General features: G+C 44.0%; 1 protein-coding gene across 13 annotated transcripts in view; it reads left to right on the forward strand.

Moving 5' to 3' along the window:
* Positions 1-23,842, forward strand: part of TRPM8 (transient receptor potential cation channel subfamily M member 8) — a 55,705-nt gene that overhangs the window by 19,789 nt on the left and 12,074 nt on the right. For 7 of the 13 annotated variants that reach the window (XM_072874672.1, XM_072874674.1, XM_072874673.1 and 4 more), the window contains 13 exons: positions 4,483-4,680; positions 7,117-7,219; positions 8,200-8,318; positions 8,667-8,957; positions 10,088-10,183; positions 11,092-11,221; positions 13,781-13,926; positions 14,669-14,781; positions 15,252-15,468; positions 18,359-18,450; positions 19,465-19,606; positions 21,215-21,386; positions 21,627-21,804. In XM_072874672.1, coding sequence (XP_072730773.1) covers positions 4,483-4,680; positions 7,117-7,219; positions 8,200-8,318; positions 8,667-8,957; positions 10,088-10,183; positions 11,092-11,221; positions 13,781-13,926; positions 14,669-14,781; positions 15,252-15,468; positions 18,359-18,450; positions 19,465-19,606; positions 21,215-21,386; positions 21,627-21,804 — 1,997 coding nt within the window. Of the gene's footprint in view, positions 1-4,213; positions 4,318-4,482; positions 4,681-6,089; positions 6,802-7,116; positions 7,220-8,199; positions 8,435-8,666; positions 8,958-10,087; positions 10,184-11,091; positions 11,222-13,780; positions 13,927-14,668; positions 14,782-15,251; positions 15,469-18,358; positions 18,451-19,464; positions 19,607-21,214; positions 21,387-21,626; positions 21,805-23,842 lie in introns of those variants that run through there. The other 6 variants (XM_072874682.1, XM_072874678.1, XM_072874681.1 and 3 more) reach the window with 6 other exon arrangements.

The following is a 23,842-nucleotide window of genomic DNA, read 5'->3' on the forward strand; positions in this document are numbered from 1 at the left end:
TGCAGTCAGGCTGTGTGGGAGGGGAACAGTAACAGTGAGGACGAGATGGCTCTAACTAAGAGCAAGAAGAAGAGCTGATGTAGTCTGGGCTGAAGGACCTTGAGGAGGAGCTGGGAAAGGGGCTGGGTTTTGCAAGAGGGTAGGATATAATGAAGGGAGTATGTCAGTGTTTGAGTCAGTAAAATTGAAGCAGGGTAATATTTATAATTATCTCTTTTGAAGAGGTGATCTTGGTACTACCTGTTCTGACCAGAGCTATGCTGTTAATATTGAGGCTAATCGAACTGGTTTGCCTGTCAGGATGACAAGCAATGTGAACTGAAAGCGCAGTCTCTGTTACCACTTCATTGCTAACATTAATCAATTAGTCTGAACCACTCTGTGAAATTTCAGATCATTATCCCAGCCTCCCTGTATGTTTCCTGGGTGTTTTGGTTCCATTCACATGATTAATTTTAGCTTGCCCACAGGTAGATTGTAGGTGAATACAGATACAGAGCTCAATGTGTTCATCAGAGGTCCTAAGATGAAACTAAAGCATCCATTCAGGTTTTAGAGCAAAGCTTTGCTGAAAGTGACATGCTGAATATGCCCATCTCTCCTTTTAGTTCCAAATTACCAATGTTTAAGAGAGGATTTGACCATCACTGAAGGAGCTGTTTCTATATGCCATGCAGTGTAGTTACTTGGGCAGCCTTGTGATTACAGGTATATTTTGTAGACCTCAAACCCACTGTTAAGAAATGATACATAACACAGACTTACTAGCCATCTAATCAGAATGAATAAAAACCTTGTTAAATCAAATGCATAATTCCTGGCAAGAGGTTCCTCTGAAAAGTGACTGGATGATAGTTCAATTAAGGGTTCATGCCAGTCTCTTGGCTTTTTATTGATGTTACTAGTACAGAGACATTCATGTCTGCCTTCTCGCTCATTTGTAGGTGAAGCCATCTTCTCAAGGAGTAAATAGAGTTTCTGATCAGCCCAAAATGGCACAGCAGGTTCCATGCTGTGGATGTCTGTCCTTGCCGTGCCTTGATCTTAGTGGTGTTGGCCAGGAAAGACTTTCTCAGCTTCTGTGACTTGTGCATGATGACAGGAATCAGCTTTAACAGAGGAGAAGCAAAACTGTTTCAAGCTTCTGTTTTAAACTCCCTGTGATGTAAAACATGCACTTTAGCTGGACCCTTCTTAAGAAAACCACTTTGATCTAGTTGGTAAGAATCATAGAATTGTTTAGGTTGGAAAAGACCTTTAAGATCATCAAGTTCCAACCCTTCACCTAACACTGCCATGTCCTCCACTAAACCATGTCCCTAAGCACCACATCTACACGTCTTTTAAATACCTCCAGGGATGGTGACTCAGCCACTTCCCTGGGCAGCCTGTTGCAATGCTTGACAACCCTTTCGGTGAAAAAATTTTTCCTAATATCCAATCTAAACCTCCACTGGTGTGACTGGAAGCCATTTCCTCTTGTCCTATGGCTTGTTACTTGGGAGAAGAGACCAACACCCACCTCTCTACACCCTCCTTTCAGGCAGTTGTAGAGAGCGAGGAGGTCTCCCCTCAGCCTCCTTTTCTCCAGGCTGAACAACCCCAGGTCCCTCAGCCGCTCCCCATCAGCCTTGTGCTCCAGACCCTTCCCCAGCTCCGTTGCCCTTCTCTGGACACGCTCCAGCCCCTCCATGTCTCTCTTGTAGTGAGGGGCCCAAACCTGGACACAGCATTCATGGTGTGGCCTCACCAGTGCCGAGTACAGGGGGACGATCCCTTCCCTAGTCCTGCTGGCCACACTATTTCTGATACAAGCCAGGATGCTGTTGGCCTTCTTGGCCACCTGGGCACATTGCTGGCTTAGACCGGCTGGCTGTTGACCAACACCCCCAGGTCCTTCTCTGCTGGGCAGCTTTCCAGCCACTCTTCCCCAAGCCTGTAGCATTGCATGGCGTTGTTGTGACCCAAGTGCAGGACCTTGGACTGAGCCTTGTTGAACCTCATACAATGGGCCCCAGCCCATCGATCCAGCCTGTCCAGGTCCCTCTGCAGAGCCTTCCTACCCTTCAGCAGATCAACACTCCCACCCAACTTGGTATCGTCTGCAAACTGACTGAGGGTGCACTTGATCCCCTCATCCAGATCACTGATAAAGATACTAAACAGAACTGGCCCCCGTACTGAGCCCTGGGGAACACCGCTTGTGACCGGCCACCAACTGGATTTAACTCCATTCACCACCACCACTCTCTGGGCCCAGCCATCCAGCCGGTTTTTTACCCAGAGAAGCGTACGCCTGTCCAAGCTGTGAGCAGCCAGTTTCTCCAGGAGAATGCTGTGGGAAATGGTGTCAAAGGCTTTACTAAACTCTAGGTAACCAACACTCACAGCCTTTCCCTTGTCCACTAAGCAGGTCACCTTGTCATAGAAGGAGATCAGGTTGGTCAAGCAGGACCTGCCTTTCATAAACCCGTGCTGATGGGGCCTGATCACCTGGTTGTCCTGTACATGCTGCGTGATGGCACTCAAGATGATCTGCTCCATAACCTTCCCTGGCACCGAGGTCAGGCCGACAGGCCTGTAGTTCCCCGGATCCTCCTTCCAGCCCTTCTTGTAGATGGACACATTTGGTAACCTCCAGTCAACTGGGACCTCCCTGGTCAGCCAGGACTGCTGATAGATGATGGGAAGTGGCTTGGTGAGCACCTCCGCCAGCTCCCTCAGTACCCCTGGGTGGGTCCCACCCGGCCCCATAGACTTGTGTGTGTCTAAGCGGTGTAGCAGGTCGCTCACCATTTCCCCTTGGATTATGGGGGCTTCATTCTGCTCCCCGTCCCTGTCTTCCAGCTCAGGGGCTGGGTACCCAGAGAACAACTGGTCTGGCTATTAAAGACTGAGGCAAAGGCGGCATTAAGTACCTCATACTGTTCCTCATCCTTTGTCGCTGTGTTTCCCCCCCACATCCACTAAAGGACGGAGATTCTCCTTAGCCCTCCTTTTGTTGCTGATGTATTTATAGAAACATTTTTTATTGTCTTCTACAGCAGTAGCCAGATTAAGTTCTAGTTGGGCTTTGGCCCTTCTAATTTTCTCCCTGCATAACCTCACGACATCCTTGTAGTCCTCCTGAGTTGCCCGCCCCTTCTTCCAAAGATCACAAACTCTCCTTTTTTCCCTGAGTTCCAGCCAAAGCTCTCTGTTCAGCCAGGCTGGTCTTCTTCCCCGCTGGCTTGTCTTTTGGCACATGGAGGCCTGTTCTTGTGCCTTTAAGATTTCCTTCTTGAAGAATGCCCAGCCTTCCTGGACTCCTTTGCCCTTCAGGACTGCCTCCCAAGGGACTCTGTCAACCAAGCTTCTAAACAGGCCAAAGTCTGCCCTCCGGAAGTCCAAGGTAGCAGTTCTGCTGAACCCCCTCCTTCTCTGGGAATTGAAAACTCTGTCATTTTGTGATCGCTGTGCCCAAGACAGCATCCAGCCATCACATCACCCACAAGTTCTTCTCTGTTCAGAAACAACAGGCCCAGTGGGGCATCTTCCCTTGGTGGCTCGCATACCAGCTGTGTCAGGAAGTTATCTTCCACACACTCCAGGAACCTCCTAGGCTGTTTCCAGCAAGAAGAAACATCTTGCTTTTGTCATGGACCTGCTATCCAATGGACAGGAGTAACGTGCTCACAGTTTTGATGACTCGGTTGATTTTTTGTTCTCGTGAAACTGTCCTTTCAGATAGCTAATAGAAGTTCTGTCTTTCCAGTAGTTGATGATTACTTGCATTGACTCCTTTTGTGCAATTTGCTGGCAGACAGCTTATATTCTGGTGACTGTGTTCTCAATGGTAGTGATCCAAATGAAATAAATGTCTGCTGTTACGGACTTTGCAACAGGAGGGCTAATGCTCCTTCCATCATTATTTCAACACCTTTTTTTTTCTTGCCGATAAGCCATCTACAACATTGCTGTGTGAGAAATCACATAAGTAGCTCCTTGGAGACATTCAGTAACATTGCAGTTTGATGTTCTCATGGTGCTGCAGAAGTGATCTCTCTGTAAAAGACTGCTGCTTTCATCTCCAGGAAGTAAAGCCAGAGCCCTTGTACTCAGCTGTGGTGTTAGTTGAGCAATGCTGTGCCATAAAACAGCAGTGACTAGCTAGGCAGTGTTGTAATGTGTCCTGAACGCCATTTCCACTTGGCAATTTTCCTGATCTGCTGATCAGCTCTAAAATTTGGCAGATGGTGATTTCTGTCCCTCAGTTTCTGTGGGGCTCTTCACAGCCCTCTGTCATTAGATGAATGCTGTTTTAAAGATTTATCACTGGTAAGGTATCAGTGGGTAGTAATAAAAATACTGCTCTGGCCCATGGGTTTCTGTTTTTCTCGCCTAAGTCAAACCTACAATCTCTAAGTCTTCTTACTGAATAGTGTAAGCTCTAACAACACAGTGATGCTTCAAGTGATCACCTCTCCCTCTTTGGCTTCCTAGTCTATCAATGTGGCCATCAAGAGTAAGATTCCCTGCGTTGTGGTGGAAGGCTCCGGCCGGATTGCTGATGTTATCGCTAGCTTGATGGAGGCAGAAGGCACTCTTGCTTCTTCATGTGTGAAGGAGAGCTTGCTCAGGTATCTGCCTCGCACCATTTCAAGGCTCTCGGAAGAGGAGACTGAAAGCTGGATCAAATGGGTAAGTGCGTACTACTGCAGGGAGCTAGCGAGGCTGAAAGTGGGAGAAGGGTAGAGGAAGCAAGAGGTCAGGAGCAGCCAGTGACTTCCAAATCAGGGATGTGGCTATCTGGTGATACTTATAGGATGGGCAGGGCTCCTTGCCATGACATATCCCCGAGGTGTGCGTTTAACAGGATTTAAAAAAGAAAAATTCCAAACTCTTCTATTTTATAGGGATTGGAACAAAAGGGGCAGGGAATCGCATTATTTTGGAAAGGCAGTATATGTCTGGGTTTAGGTCTGGGCACAGGAGAGCTAAGGCCAGATGTTTTGTAATGGTCTGCTCCCTGGATGCTTGCAATTCCTGCTGGATGTGTCTCTTGGCTGATGTGCTGTTGGTGTCGCAATTCCCTTGCATGCTTTATGAAGGTGGAGAAATGGGATATCGGGCCTCGCACTGCTAAATCCTGCTGTATTCCTCAGGGACAAAGGGTTATCACTGCTACCCCATGGACTTTCAAATTTTTGCAAATCTACTTCAGGATTCTCTAATTTGTTCCAAAAGTTTTTGTCTGTCTTCCTGCATCCCTTAAGATGTCAGGCAGCACAGATTTCCCTTACGGACTAGGAGCGGGGCCTTTAGGACTAGCAGCTTACTTGGTCAATATTTTGTCACAGCAGCATCCCTACACCATCTCCATTGGGGGACACTGTTGCTAAATAAAGCGGTGACTTACTAGTACTGTGTACATGGGATGCCGTTGAAGGTACAGGACTGTACATACAGCAGCAAATTCTTCTTTTGCTTTTCTCTGCCTCTTTGACCAGAGGTGGAGCCTTGAGGATGTAGTCACCATTGTGATCCCATATGTAACTGTTTATTACAAGACTGTTTTCCAGAGACTGGGGAAACTGGAGAACTAAGGAGAGCATCTGCTATCTTGGGCTGTATGGGCCAGTCTCAGGAAACTGTTCTAGCTCTCTGGTTACCTGACCTTCAGATGGACCTGGGTTTAGATATACTTCTGCTTTCCTTAATAGTAACAGAAGAAAATGGATCTCCAGAAAAATCTTAATGTTCTGTTATTTTTCAGAAGTCTTACTTCCAACAACACTTCAGCTCAGTGAACAATCCATTAACTTGAGCTAATTGACTTTCTCAATTAACTGCCCAATGCTTTATCCTGGGGTCTGATTCTGTTTTTCTCTCTTGGTTAATTATCTCCTACCCACGCTCACAGTGGGGAGCAGGGAGTGGGGAGTGATGGTGTATTCAAACCTCAGCCAAAGTTCATAATGGGGGATGGAAAATGTTATATTGCTTCCTGTGCTCTTAAGGCCCCTCCTCTCAGCTTTCTGACCCCCCTTTAACTTTTTTGTTTTGTTTTTGGTTGGTTGGTTGGTTTTTTAATGAATGTACCATTCCAGGTTGTTTGCAGGCCCCGGAGAGGAATTCAGATGCTCAAACTTTTGTGTGTATTTTCTTTGATATAAACCAAGCAAAGCTTGTGGTATTGAAGTTTAAGCAGCTATTGTTTCTGGCAAGGCCTGAGTCAAATCTCTTGGTCAGAGCTTGGCCGAGTGAGTCTATGGGACAACCTGCAAGTTCCACTGGGCAGCCTGCTCCACTTGAGTCTGTTTTGAGCAGCAGGCTTGGACTAGATCTCCAGAGCTATCTTCCAACTTCAACAATTTTCTGCTTCTGTAATAAGAAGCTTACAGGAAAAAGGGCAGGAATAGGGCATGGCCTTTTGCAGGGATAGTCCTGCAGAAACTGAGTCTGAACTCGCACTTTGAGCCTGGGGACTGTGGCGTCCAAACCTGAAGAGGAAGATCTGCCCTCTGAGCAGACCATGAGCCTCTGATTTCCAGAAGGAGCTCTGCACTGGGGAGTGTGGAGCTGCTGAAGGCAGTTTTCCCTGTTCGGTCACCTGGCCACGCTCCTCACAGCTTCTGCTGAGCTGCCTTGGTGTGTACCTCCTCCTGCAGTCAAGAATGGCTAAGATTATTTGTTTTGTATGTGCTAGAATGAAAGTAACTTTATAAGGCTTGGTTATGTAAGAAATTATCTCTGTTTCTGACAAAGCACAAGGAGGTAGAAACTGTTCTCTAATAAACTGCTAGACATTTGTCGAAACTTGCGCTGTCACAAACTGTTTTTTCTTTATAAGCAGTTTCTAATTACTGAGATTATATCTTTTTGGTTATGATGTTCTGCAAAGGGGAATCACAGTTATTTGCTGTATGTTCAGAGAATAATTAATCTTTGGTGACTTTAAAATAAATCTCATTATCTACTTCTGTGCGGACTTGATTAAATTTTAACTGTACGTGGGAATAGGACTGATGAGAAGCGGCTTTGCTACAATGTGATGGGAAATTTCTTTTAAAGATGCACTAGGAGATCATCTACTAAACAGCCTAGATTGCTTTGAAATGGGACTTCTTTTTGTAGATCAAAGAAGTCCTTGAGAACCCTCATTTGCTGACAGTTATCAAAATAGAAGAAGCTGGAGATGAAATTGTGAGCAATGCCATTTCTTTCGCTCTGTACAAAGGCAAGTAATTGTTTTTCTGTTTTGTTTTTGTTTGGTTGGTTTTTTAAATAGATGGAAAAAGATGGCTATTTATTTTCTAGAACAGTCTTACTTAGAGCAGTGCCATCTCTCCAGAGTTAAGCTCCTGCCACAGTGTGGAGCTTGTCTTCATCCGAAGCAGTGTGGACAGGCTACAGCAGCATTATGGGATCTGTTAGCGTGGGTGAGATCGAAAGCCAGTCCAGATAATCAGGAAGGCATTTAGCAGAGCGTTGGGGATGCTGGGATAGCATGTCTGAGAGTAGCACGCAAGTGTGCGACACAACAGGGAGTCAGCAAGCCAAGCAAAGGATCTTTTCTGGTTATACTGCAGAAGTGGATTACTCAGCATCCTGCAATGTAAAAATCAAGTATCTTTTGGTATATATGTGGATTTAAGAGGTTTGACCGGCATTCAGCAGGGAGAGAAGTATCCAGTTAATTAACGATCAATGTGCAGGGCTGCTTCCTAACTCTTTCAAATCCCAGTGACTAGCTACCGTGAGTAATTCAGACCTGGGCTCTGTACTACTCCAGCAGAGCAGAACTGGTACTCAGTGAAGGTTGCTGGGTTGACCTCATTTTCCTGTCTGCGCATGGAGGAAGCCTATGAACGTTACAGCTTCTCATGATGCTTCTTGTGTAGGGCCCCATTGGGAACCCTGCAGAATTTCTTTTGTGTACAGGATGCAGGACACTGAGGAGCCTGAAAGAAATGTTGTGCCTATTTTGGTTGATGAGATGCTCCTAGCAGCTTGTTTGTGCTCTTTGTTGGACCATAAATATGTTTCTCACCGTCCAGCATCCTCTAAAACCCAATCAGGAAGATGTGCATGAAGTCTGGGGAAAGACACTAGATAGGAGTCTTTTCAGGTAGAGTGTGAAAAGCAGAGACAAATAAGTATGCCAAGAAGCTCTTCTGTCTCTGGTCTTTTACCTAGAGGATTGTTCCTCCTCTGCAGCTTTCAGCACCAATGAACATGACAGAGATAACTGGAATGGGCAGCTGAAGCTGCTGCTGGAGTGGAACCAGTTGGACCTGGCCAGTGATGAGATCTTCACCAATGACCGAAACTGGGAGGTACAGACCACTTCTGTCTGAGTTCAGTGACATGGGACAGTGGAGCAGTGGGAACAGAGACATCGTAAGTGGCTGAGACAGCCACTATCTCAGCACCCCAACCTTTGTGTTGATAAGTAAGAATGTCTGTTCCTCCTTGCCCTGACATCACTGATTGCAGAGGTTATCTGCCCGTGCCAGAAATACTCTAGGCCATCCAACAAAGGCAATTGTATACAGAAAAAACTGATTCTGATGAAAATGTGTCAGCATGAAGGACAATGTGGCAGTTAGCCACGTGTCAGGTCCTTAGGTAAGCTTTACATTTCTCATGTGCTCCCTAATACTTGCTTTTCCATTTCTTCCTAGTCTGCTGACCTGCAGGATGTCATGTTCACAGCCCTAGTGAAAGACAGGCCCAAATTTGTTCGTCTCTTCCTGGAAAATGGCTTGAATCTGAGGAAGTTCCTTACCACAGAGGTCCTTAGAGAGCTGTACACAAACAACTTCAGCAGCCTGGTGTTCAAGAACCTGCAGATCGCAAAGAACTCCTATAACGATGCACTACTCACATTTGCGTGGAAGATGGTTGAAGACTTCCGAAGAGGTCTCAAAAGAGATGACAAAAATAGCAAAGATGAGATGGAGATACGTCTTTCAGTAAGTGATGAACAGTTTGATTCCACTGTGCATCCCCTGAAAGGAAAAAACAAAAAATATGTTTTGTTTCTGGTATAGCAGGATTTGCTTTAACGGTCTCAGCCTTGTTTTACATTTAACATACTGCCCCATTTTACAAATGCATGTAAGGGTCATTTAACTACAAGAAAAATGGGTGAGTTTGGGTGTTGAGTTAAAATATTTTCTATCAGATCAATCAATGCTCTAGTTAGGCTTGTAATTTATACCAATATAAATTCAGAGTCTGGTACAGAGGTGCCAGCTGGGCATGAGGAATTTGGACTCTTATTTTTGGTACAGGCTCTTGTATCTTAAACCTTGCTTGTTGCAAGGGTGTCAAGCACCTTCTGGACTTTGTCACGTAGAACCAGTCTTGTTAGTTACCACAGCACAGTAGGTCCAAACATCAGATCCACATCTGAGTTTCAAAACTGGAGCTCGGGCATCAGATAGGAAACTTTTGAAACCAGTTGTTGACGTCAGAGATGCAATACAATACACGTGACATTCGGGGGAAGCTTGGTTTGAAAATGCTGGTTAGCTTTGAGAGTTTCCATCAAACCTTGTGGTTCTTAAAAGTTTTGTTGCTCAGGAGTAATTTCGTGATGGCTTTACCATCCCCAGGTGCTAATTGCTCTAATGCAAAGAAGATGGCGGTATAGAAACTCCTCTCCGTTTAAGTTTTTGTGAAGTTCAGGGTCTTGCTTAAACACAAAAGGCATATTGGTATAAAGTTAGTATTCCTTTTCAAGGATGTTAATCTGTGTTCTCTAAACACAAAGTCAAGCTGTGAATGAGGCTACCTGAACTGCATGGGTTAAAGCAGAATGTGACTTTGACCCAAATGTCCTTTAATGCCAACTTTAGGAAAAACAGGGAGGCTGATTCTTCCACATCAAACAGGAAAATATAAGGCCTTAATATAAATATAAAATATAACCTAACTTACGTTAGTGTGTGACAACTGCCAGATAGCTGTGAGAGAGGATCGGTGGGCTGGCTGTAAAAGGAAGAAAATATGAAAACAGGAGAGTGGCAGGCTAGGATTTGTTCCAGTTAAAAACAGTTTGGTGAGCTTTAGTCTGAGGAGTTGTTGCTCTTTTTTTCAGGATGATTGTCCTATCACAAGGCACCCATTGCAAGCTCTGTTTATTTGGTCAGTTCTTCAGAACAAGAAAGAGTTGTCTAAAGTCATTTGGGAGCAAGTAAGTTGAATTCTCCTTTATTCTTCTTTGCAAACAGTACCATGGTGTTCCTTGTCTTTGGTTTGTAGGCCTTCAAAGGCTCTGGATCCATCTTCAAACACAAAGCCACAAGAGATAATTGCTAGATGACTCTGTTAAGTAGGTTTAATATTACCCATGTTGTGATTGGGTGTGGATTTCATACTTTCCTTTCCTAATGTCATATCTGAATCAGCAATCCAAGCTAGCATTTACCTATAGTTGTATGTTCTCATCTGTGTTCAAGCTTGGATGCTGAGTTCCCACTCATTCCACAATACAGATGTGTTCTGATCCCAGGTATTTGATTGAAATCCATTTCTAGTTTTGATTAGACGGTACATTTAGTGATGATTGTATCAAATACATAATTCGTAGGCTGTAAATGTGAGGTTAATGCAAGCAAAGCTAATGGATGCTCCTGTTCATGTTGGTCTTCGTGTCCGAAACAGAGTGCTTCTTCCCTGTACGTGTGGATGCACACTGGTCTGTGTGTCCAAAAGAGAGTGCTTCTTCCCTGCACGTATAGATGTTTTGAATGGAACAGACTAACGTAGTCTGGGCAGTTCTGGGTACACCCAACTGTTCCAGACTGGTGGACAGTGCAAATGGTAGTGTAGCTCGTGAGAGAGCAGACCCTCTTTTGTGAATCTTCAGCCAGAGATGCAAAGCTGATATATAACTATTAAACATAAGACCTTTTCAGACTGGCCACAAAGTTGTTGTCAAAGCAGTACGCTGAAGGTTACCATTCGTTTTGTGGAACTGGATCTTCATTTGCCAGTCTTGACTGGGAACTGAGCAGCTGCAAAAAAAGGGGGATAATTTTTAAAGAATATATCACATTCCCTTCGCAGAGGGCTTTGCATGACTTAACTCTATCTCCATAGACCAGAGGTTGCACTTTGGCAGCCCTCGGGGCCAGTAAGCTCCTGAAAAGCATGGCAAAGGTGAAGAATGATATAAATGCTGCTGGTGAGTCTGAGGAACTCGCTAATGAGTATGAGACAAGAGCAGTAGGTAAGTGCCTTCTTTAAGTCCTTTAGAAATTTAATAGGAGGGATCAGAAATCAGGAAATTTTTTCCGTTCTTGGAACATTACTTGTTTTAATGATCTCCAGGTCTGGTGCGTACCAATGATTGCATAGTGATGTTTTTATTTTGTGCAAAGCAAAACTGATAGCCCTGCTGGTTTTGTTCAGCAAAATGCAAGGCAAGATAATTCATTCAATTTGCCTGAAATGCTGCCCAGAAATCAAGCCTGAATTTTAGAGGAGAGAAATGACATCTCAAAAGGAAGTAGAAAGAAAACTTTATTTAGAAAACTAGATATCCAACATTAAATGCTTCCCTTTAATGTCAAAATGTGTTTTTACTGCTTGGAAATCTCTTCCACACCATCTGTTCCCAGTAGAAACTGTGTGTCCTGTCTGAACAGCTTGCCTCCAAAAGTGGGTGTTGTGGGGGTTTTTTGGGGTAGAGAATTCCTTTCATTGGGAAGAAAAGCTACCTAGCTCTAATGGTGAGGCTGAAGAAGAAAGGTGCCCAGAAATAGGAAGGAGAATATAGAATAAGAGAAGCTTTCTGCATGAGTGCTGGTAATATTCAGGTTGAGAAAAGCCGCCCATCAAATTTGCAGGAGTACTTTTGGGGCATGAGAATAAATTGCAGGTTAAAAGTGGATTGAATTCCTAAATTCTGAACTGCAAAATCACATACCTTCCTTATCCTAAGATGACAAGCAGTACTGTTGCTCATTGAGAATGCAGATCTAGCTCAGTTATTCTTCTTCCTTTGTATGGCTTTCAGTTTCTCCTATTGCAAGGACTGTCAATAATTCAGAATTGAGCCCTGCATCTCATGGGCTGAAGTGACCAGTAATTTCTTATTTAATGAGGGCAATGGGTGACAGGAGAGTAGAGGGATGTTCTGTTTCTTTTTTTAGGACTTCCATTTCCTGAGCAATAATGCTGATGTTTCCTCAGTATCTAGTTATCTTGCAAATTATTCAGAGAAACATGCAAATGAAAGCCAGCACAGCTGGCAGATACCAGGGCAGGGATTAATTTGTAGCACCCACAATTTACAAATTCAAGCTCACCTGTGGTGCACCCTGTGGAGCAGGACCTCGGTTCCTAAACTCGGAAGGAAATACATTACAGTTGCCTCTGGGGCTTTATTGCAGGTTATAGTCTTGTTCTCTTGCCTGATGCAGAAAACAGTGGATCTGTAACTGCATTGCTGCTCAGCAATCTGCTGTCATCAGCATAAATCAGATTAGGTGACAGTTAAAGTGCAATAACCCTGCAGGTTGAATAAGGAAACAATAGAAATGTTGCTGGAAGGGGCTTCTGGAGACCTCTAGTCCAATCTTCTTGAGGTGGTGTAACCACCAGGACTAAATCAGTTCAGTCATGGCTTCATTTAGCCAAATCTTGAAGATCTCCACAGATGGATATTGTTTTTATTGCTCCTAAAATCAGACCGTGTTTGTTCCTTTTCTGGGGCTCATGGAGACTAGACTGACCTGTTGAACTTCTAGCTTTATTTTTATTTGTGTGTATGTCAGAATGACTACAAAGCTATTTCACTATCCACTAAGGAGTGGCATAAGGCCATGATGAAACTATCTTGCTCGTTACCAGAAAGTATCTCCTATTTCACAAGGTGAAAACTGCTTAAACAGACTTTCTTAAAGGTGTCTGCATCCTTCAGGCCTGATTATTTAGCAAGACATTTAGAAGTGAACAGGTCCCATTGGAGTCTGTCTGTCAAGATCTGTCTGCATGTTGTAATGTATGTGGCAATACCAGTTGAGAGTATCTCTGTATTTGTGCATCCTGACAGTCGTGGTGACACAGCTGTTTGTGAAATGCCTGGGAAAATGCACTGTTGGAGAGAAGTGAATCTAGTGAAGGCTGGTGTGTTTTCTAAAAGGCGGGATCATTCTTCAGGGCAGTTATGCTCTGTCACAGATACACCAACAGAACTGCCTTCAAGTAGGAAACGTCTAGAGCTGGAAAGAGAAATAAATTTTCCCTTTGTGCATTGCTACTGGCAAAAATCTATGGGCAGAATAAGATGCTCGTGACTCTTCTAAAACAACTATGTTTGCAATATATTTCCCGGTGAAAAAGCATCAGATTCTGCCCTTGTTGTTCAACCCTACTGTTAATATGGGACTCCTGAGACTGACTGTAACTCATTAGATCAGTGTTAAATGAATGAAAAGGAGATGAAACAAGCAGATACACTGAGTCATTTGAGTAGGAGAAGTTAATATTTTTTACTGAGTTTTTTAGTGCAGAACTCAATGCTATCTCTGTGTGAGCTGATTTAGTATTACAGTTTTCCATCCAGACATGAATTCTGTGTGAAAGCTTAACACATGCAAGTGGGGTTGTAAAGTAATGCACACATTGTTTTACCGTGCTGAAAATGTGGAAAGAGTTCTTGTATCTGCATGCTTTAATATTATAAATGTTATACTTTGGAAGTCACTGAAGACAATTGCATCCAAGTTGGTGGGAAATTGAGTCTGAAGTTGGAGCTCAGTGTGGGGCTGCCTCTTTCCTCCAGAGCTGTTCACCGAGTGCTACAGCAATGATGAAGATCTAGCTGAGCAGCTGCTGACCTATTCCTGTGAAGCCTGGGGAGGGAGCAATTGTCTGGAACTAGCAGTGGAAGCTGAAGACCAGCAGTTCATTGCACAGCCAGGGGTGCAGGTAATGATGTCAGTGAAAAGAAGGTGCACAGATTACTGTAACTCTTGTGATCTGGGTAGCTTAAAAATAAGCGAATATTCTTGCTGTGAAAATGCTACATCCTCGTGAGCAGTCTGTGAAAGGCCAATGCTCAGACACTGTCCTTGTGGAAGTGAGAGCCTCCAGGCAAGGTTTCCCAGCCCTGTGAGCACTGAGCTTTGCACGGCGGCAGCTAGCCATGTCCTGCAGCATGCTCACAGAACCAGCGTCTGCAGTGCTGTGAAATGCATCCAGAGAGTACTGACTGTGGCTGGTGAGGGACAGGGTGTGTGGCTCCTCTTCTTGAAATAGGAGGTAGCTGATTTGCCCACAAATGCTAAGTCAGGAGGGGAAGAGTTGATTTAGAGCTGTAAATCATAATGAGCTAAATGATGAAGACTGCCTGAAGTGACTTCTCCCTTGGCACAACTCCCGTGTATGCACAGTGTGGATGTACTGCCCGGTGTAAAGTGCCTTATAAATCAGGTCAAGTCCTGCTCAGCCTCACTTTGAACTCCTTGTGTAGAGTGGAGGGTGGCTGGACTAAGGAACCGGCACACTGTTGCTGTGCTGGGTAAGCTTTCTGTGTTGTTGAAACAGGAATCCCAGTTATTTTGATTGAAATCTCAAAGTTTTTTTTTCTAAATAAACTGTTCTCTAATAGCATTCCTAGGTTATTTGGTTGGTGCTAGAACAAATGAGGATGTGTTCTTCTTCCCTGCAGAATTTCCTTTCCAAGCAGTGGTATGGAGAGATTTCAAGAGATACTAAGAATTGGAAGATTATACTGTGTCTGTTCTTTTTCCCTTTAATAGGCTGTGGTTTCATCTCATTCAGGTAATCAACTGGCTTCTCATTAGCAGAAGTATAGCAAGTCAATTAATTGTAGAATCATAGGGCAATTCAGGCTGGAAGGGACCTCTGGACATCATCCAGTCCAACCCCCTGCTCTCAAAGCAGGGTCAGAGCAGATTGTCCAGGACTGTCCAGTTGGGTTTTGAGTATCTCCAAGGATGGAGGCTCCACGGCCACTCTAGGAACCTGTTCCAGTGTTCAATCACTCTCAAATAAAGATATTTAACGGCTGAATGAGCTTTTGACAGATCCTGTCCTCACTCTGATCTGGAGTTAAGATGTGCCAATTTACTTGTGTGCCTGAAGTCAGTGGATGCAGAAGGGCATTACCTTTAAAGTAATGTCCTGTATTAGACTTTGCACCTTTCTAATTTTCACTTTGACAAATAGCACAAATGTTTCCAGGCATAAGAGCTATGCTTTGAGACCTTTTCCCTCTCTTAATTCCTCAGGAAGAAGCCTGTGGAGAAGAGTAAGAAACTCTTCTTGTATTATGTGTCTTTCTTCACCTCCCCCTTCGTGGTCTTTTCCTGGAATGTCATCTTCTACATCGCTTTCCTGTTGCTCTTCGCCTACGTGTTGCTTATGGATTTCCAGAAGGAACCTACCGTCCTGGAGATGATCCTTTACGTGCTGGTCTTCATTCTGCTTTGTGATGAAGTGAGACAAGTAGGCAGCGCTTGCAAACCAAAAATGTTTAGTGCTAGGTTAAAAGCCTTGTGGTTTTTCCCCTCTTAGTAGCATAAGGCAGTGCAGGCTGCTTTTAAGTTACAGGAGAACCACATCTTGGTAGATATGTTCAGGCAACTCAAGGCACAATTGATATTTTAAAATTTTGCTTTCCCCTGATGTTCAATTCCTACTTATAGCCCAATAGGTGCAGTGTCCATGCACCAACAGGGATGTGTATTGACTTTGAGGCTGTGTGGATAAGCTGATGCCAGTGGAGATATTTCTCAGGAATGCTTGGCTTGGATTGCCAAAGCAGTTGAGAATAGGAGGTTAGATTTAACACATTTATCTGGATGCATACCTTTAGATCAAATTACTCCTGCCTCTCTTCTCCATGTCCCACCCCTTTTTTTTCTTTTTTGACCAATAAGCAACATACCATTATGTATTTCTGGTTATCTTTTAATCACAAATACAGTTTTTGCTAGTTTCATATAGTCCCAAGGACCAGCTTTGGACTGCCTGCACTGCTTGTGCTGGTGTGATGTGGGAACAGCGTGTGGGAGTGCCTTTATAGCCAGCCACATAGTTGATATTCTTCTCACTTCATATGTAAGGGGACATATGAAATATGTTGGTTTTCAGGCAAGCTGGTCTCTACCAGTCAGCGTCAGAATAGTGGGAAGATGCTGGGGAAATCGGAAGAGAAATGGGTGTGTGGTTTCAGTGCAGTGCTGCTTTCTGATTGTCCTGTAAGGCATTAGTCTCCACATGAGTGTTTGTGGGTGATCTGCTGGATCAGACCACCCTGCAACAACATTTCTTACATGAGCTCAAATGACATGGCTGAGCATTGATGTTACTGTGCTTAACTTGCTGTGTGGTCTTTTTCCTTTCTAATAGTCAAGGTGGTACCCTCTTTAAGGCAACTTTACTTGCTAAGGAAAATGGGGGAAAGGTAAAAGGCTGTTGCAATGAAAACACTAATGGAGTGTTTGTTTCTGCTGATTTAGGTTCTGGTGTCTCTGGACCTGTTGTTGCACTTCCTGTGTACCCAGCAAAAGTCCTGGGGAAAGCCTTAGGGATAGAAACCTTTTTTCCTACCAATGTCACTATTTCTCACTACCCCGAGCAGGTAGAACAGTGTCGGATCCCAGTAATCCCATTAATAGCTGGTGGCCAGGCTGTGCCAGTTTGATTGTGGGAGCAGAGGCAGCTAAAACAGAGACTTTATTCAAGATTTAAAATTATCTTAAGCCAGTGTCCTGGCTGCAAACCTATTTTGCTAAGGAGCAGAATGCAGAGCAGTGTCCCAGTCCTCTAAGCTTCTCAGGAAACTTTCTCCCTGGCTTCCTCCGAGATAGACTGGGTGTGCATTGGTCTAACTCTGCAGTCAAAATAGTATCTGTGTCCTTAATATTTAAAAAAAAGAGGGATGTCTCAGATTCTGTTTTCGCATCAAAGGAAAAGTAAGAGTAACGTTGCCTGGGGTCCCACTGTAGCTGCTGCTGTCAGATAACTAGTTTTGGGGAGAAATCAGCCCTCTGATTAGAGAGTGGTGTGTCTGTAGAAATGACAGCTACTAGAAATTGTTCCAAATCTAAAGCAGATTGTTTCACCGTTGTGGAGAACTGAACTGTATCTGAACCATGAACCACTGTCTCAGGCCTGTTTTCACTTCTGATGGTCCTAGAGATTTTTAACTAGCTGGAGCTACTTTCTGATACCCCATTTAGAGCTGTCATGGCAATAGTGAAATTGGAGATGCCTTTTTCCTGCTATCTTCTTAGCCACATGGATGTAGCCTCCAGCCAGGTGAGTGGGTAGACTTGTGGGGTGTGCAGGAAAACCCCCTTTTCTCAGAGAAGGAATCTGGACAGAACCGTGCACGTTAACTCTTAGCCGTGGGAACTACTTGATATTTGAAGGACTGAACTGCACTGCTCTCTCGGTTGTTCTCACCTGTTTGCATGCATCTGCCTCTGTTTTCTCCCTTTCTGCTTTAGACCAAAACCTGTTTCCTTTCCTCCATGCACAATTGTGCCCGTAATAGAAGAGGCATCAGGCTTAAACGTGCTGCATTAATACAGCTGTAGTGCAGTGATATGCTTATTGCTTTATGAAAGACATTTGAAGCCAATGTATCTGGTTGTTCACATAAAACACCAATTCACTGTCATGTATAGCAAGACAAATTATGTTTGATTTAGGGAGTTACTAGACAGAAACAACCCAATGTCATGGGTGTCAAGACATGCTGTCTCCACTCAGTGCTCAGCCTTTGGTACCTCAAGAAAGGTGTGTGTGGGTCCCAAGATGCTGAAATAGTGTCTGGTAATACCTTGAGCCTGACACCTTGGTAGCTGCCACACCTGTCCATCATGTGATGCATCCCATCATGTGAAGAAAATGCAACAATTGTGCAATTGGAATAGCAAAGTGGGGCTCTCTACTCATAGCTGCTTCTGCGTTTAGAATAAAACTCCCCTCAGTTTCCCCTAAAAGTACTGAGAGCAGAACTGCCTTCCTTCAATAGGCCAGTTACAGAGAGATTCACTGATCAGTACTCTACTAAGCTTTGGTTATTTCAATGAAAATTAAAAAGAATTATGATCGGGGACTTGGTCTATTTCTTCAGGCCTGGTGGAGGTTTCTCCTGGTTAAGTTACTTGTCCTAATGAGTCACCTCTGACTTGTATCCAGAAGCTGGTTCTTGCGCAAACTCTGGATCCAGGGTGCAGTACCAGTCAGTCTGGGAATGGGCAGAGATTCTCACTAGACTTGCAATTCAGAAATAAAGAGCCAGGTAATTAAAAGAATAAATTAAATTTGCATCTTTGATCAAAAGCATGTGTGGTGGTTACTTTCTGCTGTTTTTCCTTTCCAGTGGTACATGAATGGCAGTAAGTATTTCTCAGATCTGTGGAATGTTATGGATACACTGGCAATCTTCTACTTCATAGCAGGGATTGTGTTCAGGTGAGTAGTATCTTTTCTTGTGGCCATGTTAGGGCTTTTCTTCCTTTCTGGGTTTTGACTACAACGTGTAATGAGATTTTGGGAAACGACGTGTTCGTGAAACTCCCTGTTCTTTATGAAGGTCCTGATACTGCCAAGTCTTGACACTAAATCTTTAAAAGCCAATAAAGAAATAAAATAAAGTGATTGGGAGAATATCTGCATGCAATATTTTCTTTTGTTCGTTTAATGGAAGTTGAGTCTATCCCTGAAATCAAAGGTGGCTTTAGGAAAACACAGATCTTTTTGGGCCAGCAGGACAGCCCTGCTTAATGCTTAGGTTGGCATGAGCATGTTTAGAAGATGATATCTGAAATGGGCTTAGGTTTCATGACAATGCCTTCAAGGCTGGCTATATAGAGCATATCAGACAAAGTTGCAGGGTAAGGTGGCTAATATCTCAGAGAGTCAGAAGTTCTTTGGGATTTTCCCTGGCTCCTATTATTGACTATTTAGTATGGTAATCTGGAGTCTTTGAGCTTTAGTGTGTTGTATTTAAGGGGACTGTAATTGTACCTACAATAGTCTAACAGAATGTCATTAGCTCACATAAGCTGTTCTACAGGAATGGGTGAGTTAACAACCATGACAAAGAAATGATGGAAACACATTTTACAGTGTAATTGTTCAGTCAGCTGTAACTTAGTTCTTGTTGCCTCAGTGCAGCAGAGCGGTCATTGCACTGATGGTTTTGGAGGGCTGTGGGAATAGGTAAAGGTACAAGATTTCCTTGCTGTTAATAGTTTTAGAGGGGAAGATGTAGCTAAGATAGGAAGGCTGTAAACAAGGTGTGCATTAACCAGTTCTACCACCTGTCATCAGGTGGGAGTGGGTGGGAGAGGGCATGGGGCCCTGTTTAGCTGTGCTCGGTTTTCCAGTTACTCACTTTCTACTCTCCGTTTCAGTGTATTTTCACCTGACTTCTGCATGCTTTACCCAACGCTTATCTTCATTTTCTTTTACTGTCTCCATCAGGCTTCATTCATCTGATGAAAGCTCTTGGTATTCTGGGAGAGTCATTTTCTGTTTGGACTACATAGTTTTTACTCTGAGGCTGATCCATATTTTCACAGTTAGCAGGAATCTAGGACCCAAAATTATTATGCTGCAGAGGATGGTAAGATTCTGGCAGCTATTCAAGAGAGTCTAAATAAATGATGTGACGCCTTGTTTTTCCTCAAGAGTGAAAATCACCACCGTTCTGATGATGGCAGCAAGTTCTCTCCTTCTCTTAAATCTGCTAAACAGGATTAATTAAGATTTAAATAGGAACTAATTAAGATCAGGGCCTCTTTCTCTCCCTCTGCACAGGGAGAGAATAAAGATCAGGCTGAAGAACAGAAGAGGAAATTTGTTTCCTGGTAGCTTTTGTCTTACATGTCCTAAATGTTTCAGTGGTATAGTCCATCACTCTTGTTGCTCACATGAGCATTCCCCAAACAAGACAATGATGATAAATGGTATAGGAGGAGGATTTCTGTCTTCTACTGCATCCATCACACAAGTAACTGGAGAAGCAGGTGGTGAGAAGTCTCTCATGGAGTGGCCTGGCTGATTCTGTCCTTTGTAGCTGGAAGGGATGTTTGCTAGCAGACTGGGAAAGGTAATAGGAAGAGAGTGGGATTCCATATAATGCAGATATGGCTTGCTGTAGGTATGGGAATGAGGAGCATTGGAGAGCTGGAGTATGTCTGCTTGAATCCTCCTTCCAGTGATACCTCTGCACACACGCACATATACTCCAAAGAAAAGAGATTTGAAGTGCACTTAACACGGGGAACATTTGGGGAATGGCACTCAAAGGGCACGTGAAGTGAGTATTGCTGGATGTCCTTAGGAGAGGTTTTCCCTGTCTTTCTGCATTTCTGCAGCGGTTGGGTTGTCTTGTGCCATAGCAAAGGATTGGTATATATGGAATTTAAAAACCAGCTGTGTGGTGACAATAGGAGCAATAGTGTGGTCTGCAGCTTACGCAGAAAGCCTTTGTTTTGCCTTTACCACTGCTGCAAAGTGGAGCAAAGTCTAGAGATTATCTGGTCCTAGAGTGCCTTATTATATGGAAGCAACGATACAGGGTTGTTTCTTGTACATCTTTCTCTTGTTTAGCCTTCTTCAAAATGGATGAGTTTTTGAGTAAGTCTAATAATAAAGATGCTTGGGGCTAGTGGAAGGGCAGATCTCAATGGAGGTGGGTCTGCAATAAATGGGAAAGCTCAGCTGGGGTACTGCCAGCCTTCAGTTATCTGTGTACTGTTTAGAGCTAGACATTCATGAAACCATTAGCCAGAGTGTCTGGACTATAAATGCTGGTTTGAAGCCATCCAGAGTGGCATTTTCAGAAGTGGTGGCTGCTGTCACCTGACACTTGGCTGCAGGATCTGCAGCTACAGTTGTTGCATAAATAGTCTTTATATGTGGATCTGGCTTTTGTGGGTGGACCCTGTCTGATCCAGGGAGATATCCTATATTCTGAAACGTGCCTTGGTTTTCTGGTTGTGTAAACATTTTTGAAGTTCCCTGAGTGGGAATGATCAATTATTTGTGTGTGTGTGTGTTGGTGACTGTAAATTTATGAAGCAGTGATCTGAAAACATGCATTAAAATGCTGCTTTTATAACATTTGTTCTCCACCCAAATATCAAATCAGGGAGAAAAAAAAGGCATCTGTGGCTTGCAACCGGCATGCAGTGGAACACTGATGCGTTTGCTTGTTGTCCTTTTTCAGATGATAGATGTCTTCTTCTTCCTCTTCCTCTTTGCTGTGTGGATGGTGGCCTTTGGTGTGGCCAGACAAGGCATCCTGAGGAAGAATGAGCACCGCTGGGAGTGGATATTTCGATCCGTCATCTATGAGCCATACCTGGCTATGTTTGGCCAGTACCCTGATGATGTTGATGGTAGATATCTTCTGTGGGAAGCTCTCCCGGGTGGGTGGAAGGCTCTGTCCTTTCAGTGGTTGTCCAGTCCTGTGTTGACCCCTTTCCTCCAAGCAGCAACAAGGCAAGGTTTTGTGTCTGATGGGGAGGTGGGGAAGGAGGAGGCCACACGTATTGTGGTCAGTGGCAGTACCTGGGTCTGGACCCAACAGAAAGAGGGGGAGAGGGCTCACTGTTTGCTCTCCGCTCTCACCCTCTGAGGTACCACCTACAACTTTGACCGCTGCACCTTTTCTGGGAATGAGTCCAAGCCGTTGTGCGTGGAGCTGGATGCCAACAACCAACCCCGCTTCCCAGAGTGGATTACCATTCCCCTTGTCTGCATTTACATGCTCTCAACTAACATCCTCCTTGTGAACCTGCTCGTGGCTATGTTTGGGTACGTAATAAAGGAGCGATCACTTGCTTGTAATCTCTGTATCACTATCCCTCTGAGAAAGGGAATGAAGTCCTGGAAAACAGCATGAAGCCAGGCCTTGGACTCTGCCTGTGTCTTTTGCAGAGGAATTGCTGGGAGTACTCTGGACAGGATTCCCAGCTTGAAACAGACCTCTCGAGTTAAGGGTGTGGTGTGGGAAGATGAACAAAAGCAAGGTTATTCAGCATTTCTCATAGCAGTCTGATCAAAACTGGTGCAATGTCCTGGGGATGGATTGCTGCCTGTCCTTTTACTACTTCTCTAAGTATCCTTTGCACAGTGGGCTTAGTACAAACCCCTGTGGTTCACGCAGGGGGTGATAGCTGGGTCAGTGCTTTACCAAGAATGAGTTGCTGCACAACTGACCTTGCTAGACTGAATAAATGAGTTATTATCACAGTCTTTTTATGACACTGTGGTTTTATTAACCAGAACTGCTGTGTGGTGATGATGGGTGTGTTACTGCTCTAGTGGACCTGCTATTTATTGTTCTGACTTATACCACAGGCAATGAGCCGCATCTTCTTGGGACGTACAAAAGGACTTTGTCTTGAAAAATGCCATCACCTCTGTTTTTATACAGTGATTTATCTGTCTGTGGGTCTACCAGTCAGGAGGCCTATTTGGGCACCTTGTGAGGTGTTACACCATGCAGATGGATCAGACAGCTGAACTGCGGTGCTGGTAACTGCTGACTGTATCACATAGCCAGCACTAATTTGCCAAATAAAAATTGTTGCTGTCATGCACGTTATCAAATATATATTGACTGCATTGGGACCAGCAAGAGCAAACCATAACTGGTCCTCAGGGAAAAGTTTCCTCAGCTTCTTCCGGAAATCTTTGGTGTTTACACTGCAAGCTTTGACACAAAGTTGAGTTAAAAATGGGAAGTCCTTCATAGAAGACTTCGGGAGTGTGTTGCCCTCCTGTCTCACTTCTGACTTGTGAATACAGTTGGATCAGTGCTGTGGCTCTCTTCTCCTTCCCAACCCTGCTTCTTTTCTGCTTTACACTTCGTTGCAGCCTAACAAAAACACTTACAACCCCTGGGCACCATTCTTGAGGTCCGCTATGTTTATTTTTGTGTGTTTTGATGGTACTTTGGCAGTGACAGACTTGGCAGGAATTTGCTTTGGCAACAAGAGTATTTACAGGAACTGCTAAGGACTCTTGGTTTGCCTCAAGAGGATCTCTCTTCTGAATGCCAGTGCCAATTTTTCCTGGCCTGAGATAAGATGTATTAGCGTGATGAGTTGAGAACCCCTCAGCTTTGGGATGTGCTCTCCCCTCTGCTCTGAACCTTTCTTCCCATCCTGACCTGGGCTCCAAAGACAGTCAGAAATGTGACTTTTGAAAAGGCGGCTAGGACTGGTGCAGCATATCTATTTATTGTACATGTGTTTTCCTAACCTGCACAGGATCTGGGGACAGAAGACAATGCTTATGCTCCCTAGAAAGGGTGAAAGCAGTTCACATTAATAAAGGAAAGTATAGCAGTAAGCCAGCTCTACCCTAGAAGCCTTTGATATTTGTTACACTTATTTTAACAGCACCTAATGGTAAAAGTTCTGGTTTGTACACTTATGCCAGTAAAAACCTAGTTTTTGCCAGTTCAGCTTATTTTGTGGAAGGACCCGGCACGAATTCTCTAATGACACTCTCAGAGCTTTGCATAGTTCATTTTAACAATAAACTGAATGATTTGATCACGCAGGAGTGCTGCATTGTACTGAACTCAGGAAGCCCGGTGGGCGAACAGCAATCCCAGATGTTTTTTTCTTGATGCAGTTAGAAACATGTGAATCTGGGATGGCTCTTCCTAAGACCAGTGTGTACATAGTATTTGTCAATCTTTAATAATGCTGATGTCTATTAGACACCAGTCCAATCAGTGTCTCTATATGTTGTAATTATAATTATATATTAATTTTAACAACAGAGAATCCAACTTTTTCTTTGCATCCAGTATGCATTAGCTGAAAAAGATGAATATTAC

This window comes from Ciconia boyciana, chromosome 10 (assembly GCF_034638445.1).
Source record: "Ciconia boyciana chromosome 10, ASM3463844v1, whole genome shotgun sequence".
NCBI classification, from domain to species: Eukaryota; Metazoa; Chordata; class Aves; order Ciconiiformes; family Ciconiidae; genus Ciconia; species Ciconia boyciana.